Source organism: Diplotaxodon limnothrissa, linkage group LG5 (assembly GCF_057381915.1).
Source record: "Diplotaxodon limnothrissa isolate DT_005_m linkage group LG5, D_limnothrissa_male_GT1.1, whole genome shotgun sequence".
In the NCBI taxonomy this organism is placed as follows: domain Eukaryota; kingdom Metazoa; phylum Chordata; class Actinopteri; order Cichliformes; family Cichlidae; genus Diplotaxodon; species Diplotaxodon limnothrissa.
In genome coordinates, this window is record NC_140600.1 from 12,562,161 (window position 1) to 12,576,001 (window position 13,841).

Below are 13,841 nucleotides of genomic sequence, written 5' to 3' on the forward strand. Positions count from 1 at the left end.
CTTGTGGTTTCTGAATTCTTGCCAGTGTTGCGGAGACACAGCCATCCAAACCTGTGGCCTCTCCCCTCAGTCATGTTCTCATTGGAGAGGAAGGATATACCCCACTTCCTAAAGCTCCACCCTGGCCCATGCTCTGTAGAGGAAGAGGGAGAAAATAAAACGAAGGGCCAAAAAACTCCTAGTGAAACCTTAGGGTGGGAACTAGCATGACCCTAACCCTCTATTTTGGAGAAGACAAAATGTACTTTTTTGGGGGGGAAATAGTTTTTGAAATGTCATTTAGAATGATTATTTTCTTGTCTTCTTGTTGCCAAGACCTGGGAGAACAATTAAACAATACATATCTGGATTGAATTGAAGGTTACTTTTAGGGTTGGGGTCATCACAGATGATGACTTGGACCTCAGAGGGGTCGAAGTCCTCATTCAAACAAAACTTGCCACAAATAAAGAGGTCAGGAAATCACTGATGCAGTTTTCATTTGTTGACTAAATGACTTCTGTAGTAACTCTGGGCCTTAACTTGTTCTGTCAAAAACTAGAATACTAGGAGCATTAAGGATGTTAAAGCAGAAAGAAAACTACATTTCCTGTTCTGTTGAAGGCATTTGAATGGGAAATCAATGAGACTTCTTTGGGGTTGTGATATATTTTCTGCCCTACAGTGACATAAGAGTAACACGTGACAAAGTGGTGAAGCGCACCTCTTTCTTGTCGTTTATGGACTGCTGGTCAATAGGTTTAAGAAAAAAAAAGTATGTTCTCTGTTCTGCATTTTCTTCTATTTTATGTTTAGTTTTATGTTTTGCAAGAGTTGTTTGTCACTTAATTCACTTCTGTGAGGAAACAGTAACTGCTAAAGGACTGGATGTTGTCATTACTATGTACAGTGTCTCCTTCAGGCATGCAAAGGACAACGGGGATGGAGGAACAGTAGAAATGGCAGAGCAGGAAGCATACCGAGGAGGCCAGGAAATAGGAAGTACAAGCAGGAATAAAAGCAGTTGAAGTAGTCAGAGGGAAATTCTGTCTCATGGTCTTAAGGATTCCCGTAATTCCTCTGGAGTCCTTGAAAGAAACCTAGAATTAGCCTCTCCCAAATATCCGTTAAAAGCAATATATCAGCGTTGCTATCAACACTACACAGATGCACACCAAGAAAGATGACAGATTTTCCAGATGCTAGAACAAATAGCAATAAGTTACTTGTTCCAAACCTATCCCCAAGGTAAAGTCTACTACTAAGGTATAGATGTCTCAACTCAAGCAAGCAAGAGTCGAAATGAAAGTAAAAGAATTACAGAGAAAGAGAGACCCCTCTCCCATGTTTGTACATTGTTAGTTTCTTAGCTTAAGATAAACTGGAGAAGCAGTGACATCAAAAACTCACTAGCATAATATATTTCATGTGATTCATTTCCTGTGTACTTCCAATTTTCTGTAAAGACAAGATAATGAAACTAATCATCTACTGACTGAAGCTTTAAATTTAGTGTAAGGAGGAGTGTGGTACACTATATATAATGAAAAGTAACAGTCCCTTTAAAATCTAACAAAACAACAGTAAATAAATAATAACATAGTGCTAAATACACCCAAACCAGTGGAGTGGCTGTGTTTAATGAGTTGAGTTACATTTCACTGAGCACAGCTGTATGCCTTTTGCTTTAAAGTCACCTTATAGTTATTGCTTTCAATGTTTAGCTCTCCCTCCAGTGCAGAAATAACTCTATTGGATAAAATTGGGAGGTTAAATGAAAAGAAAGAAGAAAAAAAAGAAAGCAAAATCACAACAACAACAAAACACCATGTGCTGCAAGGTCAGAGCGAGTCCCCCTCCCACGTAGGCAGGAAGTGTCAAGCACAAATTGTCTGTGGGCGCTGCCCATCAGCAACAGGAAGAACAAAGTGCAAACCAGCAATGACGCCACACTCCTCACATCATAGGATGATGGATTATTTTATTTGAACACCTTGGAGACAGTACAGCCACCCTGAACTTTCTATTTCACTTCACAATGGTGGCAACAATGCTAGCCTAAAATTAAGAGCTGTTTCCATACTGTTCAAAAAAGGAGTAGGATCCTGTAATTACTTTTAAAGTATACATTTAGTGGGCTTTTAATCTTCTAAATTGTCATTATAAGGCAAATTTTAGATGAGCTCTGTATCTTTCCACTTCTCCTGCCACACTAAGGACATCTCGACAGACCAAAAATCCATTGACCCAACCATAAAAACAGCAAGGGTTCATTTTCACAGCAAATATCTACTCGCAGAGCATTCTGGTAATAGCCAAGTGAAAACACTCCAGACAGCTTCAGTCAAAGGTAATCCATCATACGCTGAATAAATCTTGTATCACGTGCAGCACATTTCCTGGCTACATTTCCTACTTTAAAACAGAAAAGTGTGCAGGGTGGATTTTCTTTAATGTGAATGTATTCACACTTGGCAACCATTTAGATGCACATCAGCAAAATATACTGTACTAGATGTATGGCTATGAAGATAACTCATAGCACCCACAGGCACAAAAACACACCCACACTTGCTGGCATCCCACAGTATAGCAGGACAACACTGTTTTGTTGAGTGTATATAGAGTCTAATTATATTGTGAGCAGTGGCGATAAATCACTGGAGTCTTAATCAAAGCACTAGAACAGAGAGAGTCATCAATCACCTACAACAGCACAACACAACATCAGCCTGAAGCCTCTCCTTGTCTTCTTGGCTGGCAGCCCTGCTTTGCGCCTAACTAGGGCCATATCGCTGTGACACATTATCATTAGCACAATCAACTCTACTTTGGATGTCCTGACAGAAAGCAATCAGATGGCAAATGGATATGAGATATATGGAGCTATAAAGCTGACAAACTCTGATTCCCATGTCACTGCATGCAGAGGAGAAAGCAAAAGATCTCTTTCCCTGTTTTCCAGGGAGTGCACGCAGCTCCTCTGAGGTTCTTCTTCCGAGCAAGGTGTCATTGTTTTGATAGCCTGCCACGATCTAGTGAAGGCCTGCTTAATTCTGATCTCTTCGGTCTTTGCATGAACCTTAACTGCAGTTGGCTGTGATGGATCGCCAAGAGTAGGGTCACCTCAAAAGCACAGTAGTGACATTCAAAATGTCCCAGCTTAAGGTGGGGGAGTGACAGATGGCATTTCAATGGAATCTATAAAAATGTGTCAGCACCAGAAGATTTTGACTTTGCCCTACTTTTCAACTAGTGTACATCTAAAATAACAATACAGGGAAAGCCAACAGAGCTGACACTGCTGCAGTCTGGAGCATACCTAACACCTTAATAAAGTGCCCAGGAGCAAGAGTGTGATTGAGACCCACGGCAATGGGTTTCAGTCATAACCAAACTGGTTTTCAAGTGTCTTCTGGGATTGTATTTCCTTTTTTTGATGAAATGTTATCACATCATTCTGCTGTTTAACATGAGAGCATGTCCGAGGTTAAATGAAAGAGGACAAGGCGGATAGCACAAATCGAGAGAGAGAGAAGGGCTGAGATGGTGGGCAGTCAGCTATGAAGGACATGGCCACAGCAGTTATTTTTAGTAATCAGTTTTCAGAGGCTGTCATTCGGAACACCTCATTAAAAATCAGTTTGTTAAAAAACCCTCCAAAAAACACCACCACATTCAAATCAAAGAAACTCTGAGGCTCGTGTCCTGCGCACATATGAGCACACACCCCAGCATCAAATATTATGAGCTCATAAGGTTATCAGCTATCAGCGCATACATTAGCAGACTGCTGGTGACCTCTGTAGGAGACACCTTTTCCACATTTGCTTTAATTTTAGAGGCGGTGTAGACAGGTGGATTAATTATGTCCACAAACCCACAGGCACCACTCTTAAAATGCAAAGAGGCCAATCCAAGGTTTATTAATCATTCGATAATAAGAGATTCATTAACACGATTTGGATACATTAAATCAGATGCTTAAGGTAGATGCCCTTAAGTAACATAATACCAAGATTTAAATTTCCTGTCTCATCACTGCAGAGTGGAAAACAACGCAAAGCAACAAATTAATTACTTTTTATGTAGGGTAGTAGAAATGCAGAAGAAAGGGTGCTGTATATTTTAGGACTTTATTCTCATTCAGTTACTTTGCATCCACTGCGGACGATAAGATTAATTCATCAGATAGTTTTATCCCATTTGAGCAGGCCATTTCGCTCTTTAATGCTCATTAACTGGTTTTATAGATGATTGCTAGTTGCAGGGCTAAAGCACATAAACCGGAGCAATTATCAGGTAATTACTAGTATAGACTTTATTTAACTCTCAATGCCATTGTTAACCTCCAGTGCCCCACGGTGATTTAGAAAAGTTACACTAAGATTGCATGAAAAGTATCAGCATTCGAACAACTGTGCTAAATACGATCGCTAAAAATTGATTTCAGTGATATACAGCGACGAGAGTCTAAAGTAAGTGTGCACAAATATACTTCTTTAATCATTTGGCACTAACAAAAATAACTTGTTTTATAAATGAATGAAAAAAAGATTCATACTGGATACTTCACTGTGGTCCAGTGTTATAAAAGCTTTAAATCATTATCCTGTTAAGCGATAGAGCCCTCTAGCTGTATGTTTCTCCCTATATGTGTCTCAATAATCTCCTGATTTTATCCTGCAAGGTGCCCTATGGCACACACAGCAAAGCATCCCCATAAGACAACTGAGCCGCCTCATAGATCACAGAGGGCAGGGCGTGATGCTCCTTAAAAGCTTAATTCTCTCCTGTGAACATGATGACACTTACTTTTTGTTTCTTCTGTTTGAAAAGCAGCTGCTCAGTAAGGATTATAGAAAAGTAGAGCTTTTGTAATGTCTCCCTTTCAAAAGTGGGCTTTTCCTGTTGTATTCAGAAAGGGGCGCACAGTACAGTCAGGGTGTTTTGATCTTGGAGGTCAAGTAGTGTATGTTTTGAAGTTTTTGTTGTATTTTTTTCCTGTGTCAAATAGGCTACAGCCACATCTAAGGAGTTTAAATATGGTCCCATAAACTTCAATGTCATACAGAGATCAGATGTTAGCAGAAGAAATTGCAGCCTTTACCAAGACCATGCATGGCAATTATTTTCTTCCTTTTCTCTTGTTTTGTTTCTTGTCTCTGTTCACTCTGGTGAACACAAGAGCATAAACATTTTTTAAATTTTAAATAGCCTGAACGACACAACACAAGATTGAGAATCCCTGTATTACAAAGCAAAGGCAATAACCTGCGTGAAATGTCACATTTCACGACATATTTGTGGAATACCCATAAGCATTTAATGCTAACAGTTTTTTTTTGTTTCCTTGCATGCCCAGTTGACAATATGATAGTGTTCAGCACAGATGTTTTAATTTCAACACTTATCAGGATGAACTGAGGACCACTTCAGTAAGGTATACGGTGTAAGGGTACTGTATTGAACCAATATGGACAGTATTGATACCAGTACTGGCATTGGTTTCAAATCGATGCTAGGTGATAGGATCGATACTTTGTTTTTATCAGTATGTATTATAAATGAATGAATGATGTCAAATAATTTTTTTGGAGGGGGGTGAAAATATATAAACATGCACTATTAAAAACGTCTGAATCGTTTTGTGTTGACTGTCACATCTATTTTATTTATAGCCTATTGCACAAGTAAACAACAGATGATGAAAGCTTGAAAAGCTGAAAGGTGTGTTTTGTTACATTTACTAATTATTGTGAACAGTAAAAACATTACAGTGGTTGATGGTCATTAAAATGTGTTCAGAATTTGAAAATGAATAATTCATCTCATAAATCATGGCACACTGCCCCCCGACCCGCTCTACTTAAGCAGCGGTATTGCAAACACTGGCCCTTGATTTACTTGGTACTGGATCAATACTAAAATGTGCAGTATTGCCCAGCAATACAAGTTTGCGCTTGAAAACTGGTGACTTGTAAAGCCGTAAGGTAAATGCTACCATTTGTTGGAACTTCGATGTAATTTCCGCCTTTATGACCGACTGTTGACAATGCAACCTTCATGATAATGGGAATATTGAAATTCCACCTAAATAATAAAATTACAACTAATTTATCTTATATAGATTATATGCTCTACAGCCTCTAGCTGCGGGACACATTAATTCTAAAACTGTAAACCAGAACATTGTCAACAGAGACTTTTATCCGACAGTAACGCTATTGTTGGCTGACAGATTTCTTGTTTACTACTGCTAAATTGGACATTTGAAGTTACTCAAAGATGGCGGAGACGGACGAGCCGTAAGTAGCTGCCGAAGAAACAAGCAAGAAACCCCGAAAGATGCTTTCAAGTCACCTTAATCTGCGAAAGCACAGCATGAATCAACCTTCTTTTATTCTCTCTTTTTAGGGAGAAGAAAAGAAGGAGAGTAGTGGAGCTGACTGAGAAGTTAGTGATCAATTGGTAGAACTGGCGCAAGGTTTGAGGTTAACATTAGGAGGAAGGTTAACATTAGCTAGACGAAGAGCTAAGCTAATGCTGGTTGTAAATGAAACTTGTGAGTAGCTAGTTGACAGAAATATCCTGCCTAGTTGACAGTGAATAACTAACACGTCTGTATAGTGAATTAGTAGTGGTATTATTAATCTCTGTGCGAAGTTTGAGGTCTGTTGTACCTCCTCACTGTTGACATGTTAGCTATTCACTTAGCTTAGCTGCCGGCAGGCTGGGAGCTATTCAGGCAAGAGATATTACCCAAAATTCAGTGGGTCAGAAACGCCCACCCGTGAGACAGGCAGTTTTACTAAGATGTTTAAAGGGGACAAATTATGCTCACTTCCAACTCTTTGCTGACTCTTTTTAATCTTGGACTCTTTTCAAGAAGTTCATATTTTTTTCATCTTATATTGGACCTTGGTGTAGCCCAGGCATTCTGTCCAAAGCCCTATAATCACTTTCAGCTAGCGCCCTTTAAGGGAGCTTTCATCTGATTGGCTGCTCTTCACAACTAGAAAGTTTTAACTTGAGGTCGGTGGGGCTTTTGTGGTCACGGCCAAAGTTGTGTGCCTGAGATGACCATATAAGTAGAAACAAGCTTTTGAAACTGAAAGCTTTTGGCTCAAAGATTTGGCCATGTTTAATGTGAGCATCCGCTGTTGCAACAACTATGAAACTGCATAATAGAGCCGCTTTAAAAGAGTCATATGTGAGAGAACCGAGGTTGATGTAGAGTAGAGTAGACATTAAAACATAAGGTAATGATGCCTACTTAGTTTCTTAAAAGTCATTTAATTTTCTGCTGTAAATAGCGCTCTTCCTGTTAACATTAATCACAACATTGAGCATAGGATTTGGTTCTTTTCCATGCTGTACAATTTAAGTAGCGATAAACATTTTTATGTTATGGGGCCATATGTTGCCATGCATGCACTATTTAACATTTTTGTCAGAGATACTGTTGATAATGCATCCTAAACATGAATGTCATCCTTAGGATGTTGGTGGATGGAGACACTGGAAGCACCTCTGACTGGGATGACCGTTGGAACCATATCAAGAAGTTTTTGGAAAGATCAGGTCCATTCATGCATCCTGACTTTGAACCCAGCACAGAGGTAATATTTGCAGTGAGGAATCTGATACAGATATGTCATTTTTTCTGTCCTGTGGCATATTTGATATCTCTGATATGAAATGTATTCTCCTATTTTAGTCCTTGCAGTTTATGTTAGAAACCTGCAAAATCTTGGTCATTGGTGCTGGTGGTTTGGGATGCGAGCTGCTAAAAAACCTGGTATTATTATTATTATTATCATTATTATTATTATTATTATTATCATTTAAATGGTATAATTATAATTTCAGTGAATAGTTCGTATTTAATTTTCATCTTTTTGTTCATCTTGTGGCTCAGGCCTTATCAGGCTTTCGCAACATTCATGTTGTTGACATGGACACCATTGATGTTTCCAACCTAAATCGACAGTTCCTCTTCAGGTGAGTAGAATCAGTCAGTTCTGTGTAAAGGCTGATCCTTACTGTGTTACGTTTTATCTTTGATTTTCATGTGTCTGTAATTTTCACTAGAGCTAAAGATGTAGGTCGACCCAAGGCGGATGTTGCTGCTGACTTTATAAACAGCCGTGTGCCTGGATGCTGTGTAATCCCGTATCCTTTTGATTGAGCATCTATTCTGAGAGTTCAAATGCTTTATCACGTTCACATGGCTAAAATTTTAACGTACAGTCATTGTGGACAAAATGTGAAGAATGTTCAGATATTACAGTTTAAGAATGCAAAGACACCATACTACTTTTCTGTGATGCGAACAATATGAAGTGAATATTGTGTTAAAACCCAAACCTTTCCTAAATGTTTTGTGCAGCTATTTTAAAAAGATTCAAGACTTAGATGAAACATTCTACAGACGTAAGTATCAACAGGGCAATCCATTACTGGCTTTTGTAATGTCTGAATGGATTTGCTCACTTGAGATTAATTTTGTTTCACATTAAATATCTCACTGCAGTTTAATTTATTTTTTTAAGTGTGTGCAACTTACTCTAAATGAAAAGCCATTGCACCCCTTAATAGAATAGAGAAACATACTTCACATGTCCACTTTCCTGTGATGTAAACCTGCTTCTTAATGATCTCACTTGCCATTAGCAATTTACTTGTTAACTATAGTTACTTGAAAAAGAAAGTTTTCACAGGACCCCACAAAATCCTATAAAAGTCCTTTGTGATATTCTTAAAAACCCAAGGGCTACAGCAATGTTCCCTCTAATTTTTCATGTGTCTGAGCAAACACACAAACTCCCTGAGCGGTCCCTTGGACCACTGTGAGCAACATTAGACGTCTGCACTGTGGTCACGCCAGCATCAGATCCATCCAAGTTACATGGTTTATTAAAATAATCAAATTACAGCATTTATGTTAGACTACTTTTAATTAACCTCTTTAGCCCACTTACAATGAAAAAATTAAAAAAAGTCTTGTTCATGACCTGTGCAGCATGTTAACACTATTGGAAGTAAAAATAACTTGATCTCCAATTATGAAAACAAAACTTTCTTCTTTCTTTTTTTCTTTTTTTTTTATAAAGCTCTGACTTGTATTATGAGTATGAGTCTGTGGTCTGGGAGAGAGTCCTGTAACTCTGTCTGTAGAATACAGTATATAATGACCAATGTTGCGCAATTAATTATATAGTTACTTCTTTAAAAAAGTAACTGAGTTTTGCAAACAAAGTTTTTTTTTACAGCTGTTTACCTAAAATTGCAGCCAGGGTGTTTTTTTTTTTTTTTTTAAATAAACATTTCAAAGTATTTACAGCAGCGGTCCCCGGGCCTCGGACCGGTACCGGTCCGTGAGTCGTTTGGACCGGGCCGCAAGAGTTGAGGCTCAGGTGTGAAATGTATGGTTTTCAGGATTTTTATCGGTTTTTAGCATTATTTTGTTATCGTTTTTATCGTTAACTCGGTTTTCCTGGGTCTTTTCACATGTGTTATGAATAAATCTTCTTTTTTTCGGTACCGGTACTATTTTTATTTTGTTGTATTTATCCGCGACGCTTTAAAGGCTGGTCCGTGAAAATATTGTGGGGCATGAACCGGTCCGTGGCGCGAAAAAGGTTGGGGACCGCTGATTTACAGAACAATCAGCTGTTCTGCATCAAATTTGATGCCACACAAATTATTTGTGCCACTCCAAAAAATTATTTCTGCCCACTATGAGATAAAGGAGAACAACAGCCTGATACCTGCAGGCCTGACAACAGGAGATGTATCACTCCTGTAACACCTGTAACATTCAGCAGTCGCCTCATTGTTCTGACACACACAACAAAACTATTGACTACTTATCATGTATCTTATATATGTACAATATAAGAGTGTATGCATATTACTGAATGTGTATACTAATATGTATATCTACTTGTGTATATATGTGTGTGTGTGTGTGTGTGTGTGTGTGTGTGTGTGTGTGTGTATACATATTTTAAAAATTAAATAGAGTAAACGATAAAATAAAATGTATAAAATATACAGAGGTTGGTAGTTGGATATTGTGCAAAACAAGTGGCATTAATGTACAGTATGGAGTGCATAATGTTGAAGTTCCAGTAGTGAAGGTGAGGTGTCTATGAAATGTTCAGCAGTCTGATGGCCTGGTGGAAAAAGCTGTCTCTCAGTCTGCTGGTACGGGACCGGATGCTGCAGAACCTCCTTCCTGATGGAAGTAGTCTGAACAGTTTATGGCTGGGGTGACTGGAGTCCTTGATGATCCTCCCCGCTTTCCTCAGGCACCGCTTCCTGTAGATGTCTTGGAGGGAGGGAAGCTCACCTCCAATTATCCGTTCAGAGCACCGCACTACTCTCTGGAGAGCTTTGCGGTTGTAAGCGGTGCTGTTGCCATACCAGGTGGTGATGCATCCAGTGAGGATGCTCTCAGTGGCACAGTGATAGAAGGTCCTGAGGATGCGGGGGCTCATGCCGAATCTTTTCGGTCTCCTGAGAAAGAAGAGGCGCTGCTGCGCCTTCTTCACTGTTTTGTTTATGTGTACTGACCACGTAAGATCCTCAGCCAGGTGTACGCCAAGGAAGCGGAAGCTGCTCACTCTCTCCACAGCAGCGCCGGTGATGGGGGTGGTGTACTTCGCTGCACCTCTGGAAGTCCACTATCAACTCCTTTGTCTTTGTGACGTTGAGGGTGAGATGGTTGTCTTGACACCAGTGGGTCAGGGCACTGACCTCCTCCCTGTAGGCCGTCTCATTACCTTTGGTGATAAGACCCACCACTGTAGTGTCGTCTGCAAACTTCACAATGATGTTGGAGTTGCTAGTGGCCGTGCAGTCGTAGGTGTAGAGTGAGTACAGGAGAGGGCTCAGTACACACCCCTGTGGAGCACCAGTGTGATGGGGGATGAGGTGAAATGCCCAGTCTGACCACTTGGCGTCTGTCAGACAGGAAGTTAAGGATCCAGTTGCAGAGGGAGCTGCTCAGTCCTAGATCCTGCAGTTTCCTGTCCAGCTTCGAGGGAACGATGGTGTTGAATGCTGAGCTGTAATCTACAAACAGCATTCTCACATACGTGTCTCTCTTCTCCAGGTGTGAGAGGGCAGTATGTAGTGTCAGGGCTATGGCATCATCAGTGGACCTGTTGTGGCGGTATGCAAATTGTAGATGGTCCAGTGAGTCGGGTAGTGCAGAGTAGTTAGTTTTTCACAGAACTCTATAGAATCCATAAACTTGATACACCACTTTTTGATACCTCCACTTTTTTGACATTTTCTTCACAAAATTTGAATTAAAAAAACCAATTAGATTAGAAAACATAGAAAATTGGATTTGACTTTGTCCCTCTTTCTATCTTTACCTAGAATTCCATATAATTGTGTGTGGATTGGACTCTATTGTGGCGAGGAGGTGGATGAATGGTATGCTGGTAAGTTAAATCTCTTTATTGTGATCTTTAACATGATCTGTTTAGCTTTGCACAGTTGAAAAATGACTGGATTTCTATCTGTAAGATAATGCTAGCTAAAAGGAACATATTCTAAATGTAAACTCCGTGTTTCTGTTTTTTTTGTAGCTATCTTTGCTGGTGTATGAAGATGGTGTCTTAGATCCATCATCCATCATCCCTCTGATTGATGGTGGGACTGAAGGCTTTAAAGGCAATGCCAGAGTCATTTTCCCTGGCATGACAGCCTGCATTGACTGCACCCTTGAGCTTTACCCTCCCCAGGTAAGGTAGCAGATGTTTGTCTAAAATAATGGTCATAGCCATGAGTTAATTATCTTTCAGAACCAGATCCCAGTCAGTTTTTCAGTGCTAAACCCAATCTGTGTCTGTAGATCAACTTCCCCATGTGTACAATAGCCTCAATGCCTCGTCTGCCAGAACATTGCATTGAGTACGTGCGAATATTACTATGGCCAAAAGAGATGCCCTTTGGAGGTAGGAAGTCACACCATATTACCGGTATATTTTTTTTCAATAATAATTACAATTATGAGGTAGTCAAACATTTGAACAGAAAGTATGTTTCAATTTTTGTTTATTTTATTATTATTTTTTGTTTGTTTTGATGTGGATTAGATGACGTGTCTCTGGATGGAGATGACCCAGAACACATCCAGTGGGTGTACCAGAAATCTCTGGAGAGGGCAGCAGAGTTCAGCATAACAGGAGTCACGTATAGACTAACACAGGGTGAGCTTGCATAAATAGCATTTCTGTGGCCATGAGGTGACTGTTACTTTTCTAGCTACTCCTGTGGAAGATGAGCCAAGTAATATAAAACACAGCAAGTTGATGGTGCTTTCAAACTCTTATCTTATTTTGTGTCAGTAAAACATTAAAACACTCCCTAAAGTTCATTCAGATCAGATGCTTTGTACAGCTTTTCTTTCTTTTGCCCAAACTGCATTTTCCTCTTTGTTTTCTTTCATGATTAGAGATATAAAAAACTAATTGGCTTTAAATGTTTCAGGGGTTGTTAAGAGGATAATCCCTGCTGTAGCATCCACAAATGCTGCCATTGCTGGTAAGTAGCTAACACTGAATAAATGTAAGACCTGTGGACCTGATTCCTCTATGAACGATTATAAAAGTTAATCATTCACTCGTAGTGCTCTGTAAATAGCATTCGTTTTTTCTCTGCTTTATTCGATGCAGCTGCTTGTGCAACTGAGGTTTTCAAAATAGCATCAAGGTGAGTTTGCAGGTTGTTTGCCACATGTCAAAATGTGTTTAAAAACTGAATGCATATTTCACAGTTTCTAATAACATTGCTATTACCTTTTTGCATGCAGTGCATATTTACCTCTGAATAATTACATGGTCTTCAATGATGTTGACGGCCTGTACACCTACACCTTTGAAGCCGAAAGGAAGGTTTGTGTCTGACTCGCATCTGTTAGTTCATGACAGACTTGCCTGTTTGGATAATGCGTGCATGTTTGTGGTTATTACTCTTATTACAGGAAAACTGTTCAGCTTGCAGCCAAGTACCTTCGGACCTACACTTTTCGCCATCTTCCAAACTCCAGGAGGTGTTGGACTACCTGACCGAGAGCACCTCCATGTACGTTTACCTCACTTACTGTGATGTCCTAATATTAGTTCCCACCTTGTTTGTATCACACTACCAGCTATATTCAATTTACTTTATGTTGCAATGCTTCCAACAACCAAATACAATGGATTTTTTTCAGACAAATGAAATCACCTGCCATAACAACAACGATGGATGGAAAGAATAAGACTTTATATTTACAGGTAATTAACCTCCCATTTAGTACAGTTTTGTATTCTAGTTCAATCTTTGAGCAATTTGAGGTGTTTTCTGGAGAAGTTCAAGTTTTGGTTGTAGCTGAAGTATTTTGTTTTACAGTCGGTTGCTTCCATTGAACAGAGGACGCGGCCTAATCTGGCCAAAACCCTGAAGGGTGTGTTGGTTTATTTACTGAGAATGTTTCCACATTGGTCAGATGAGTTCACTGTGAATGTGCTGACTCACTTATGTTATGAACATGTTTTCCAGAGCTGGGGCTGGCTGACGGACAAGAGCTGGCTGTAGCTGATGTCACCACACCTCAGACTGTGTTGTTCAAACTCTGCTTTACCTCATGAGACAGAATCAAGCACCTCTGCAACTCATCTAAAAGCTACAACAGTTTACTGCTTATTCAGTCAAAATGTCAACCATTATAACCTATTTAACTGTTCCAGTACAAGTATTGACTAAAGTTAACATTTTCCACTGAAAAGCCAAATCTTAGTTCAAACTTGGTTATGTTTTGGTGAATAATTGATGTCAGATTTCTGCATTAATATTTTGCT

At 39.5% G+C, this 13,841-nt stretch overlaps 1 protein-coding gene across 1 annotated transcript; it reads left to right on the top strand.

Annotated features, from left to right (window-relative positions):
• Positions 1-6,267: 6,267 nt before the first annotated feature.
• uba3 (ubiquitin-like modifier activating enzyme 3) lies at positions 6,268-13,841 on the top strand. The gene is made up of 17 exons (XM_085353872.1): positions 6,268-6,287; positions 7,481-7,601; positions 7,700-7,780; positions 7,901-7,983; positions 8,074-8,154; positions 8,372-8,415; positions 11,374-11,438; positions 11,586-11,741; positions 11,852-11,954; positions 12,096-12,209; positions 12,490-12,543; positions 12,675-12,711; positions 12,812-12,893; positions 12,983-13,083; positions 13,214-13,277; positions 13,393-13,447; positions 13,543-13,841. Exons 1-17 carry the CDS (start codon positions 6,268-6,270, stop codon positions 13,629-13,631), a joined length of 1,350 nt encoding a protein of 449 aa, XP_085209998.1. The 3' UTR covers positions 13,632-13,841.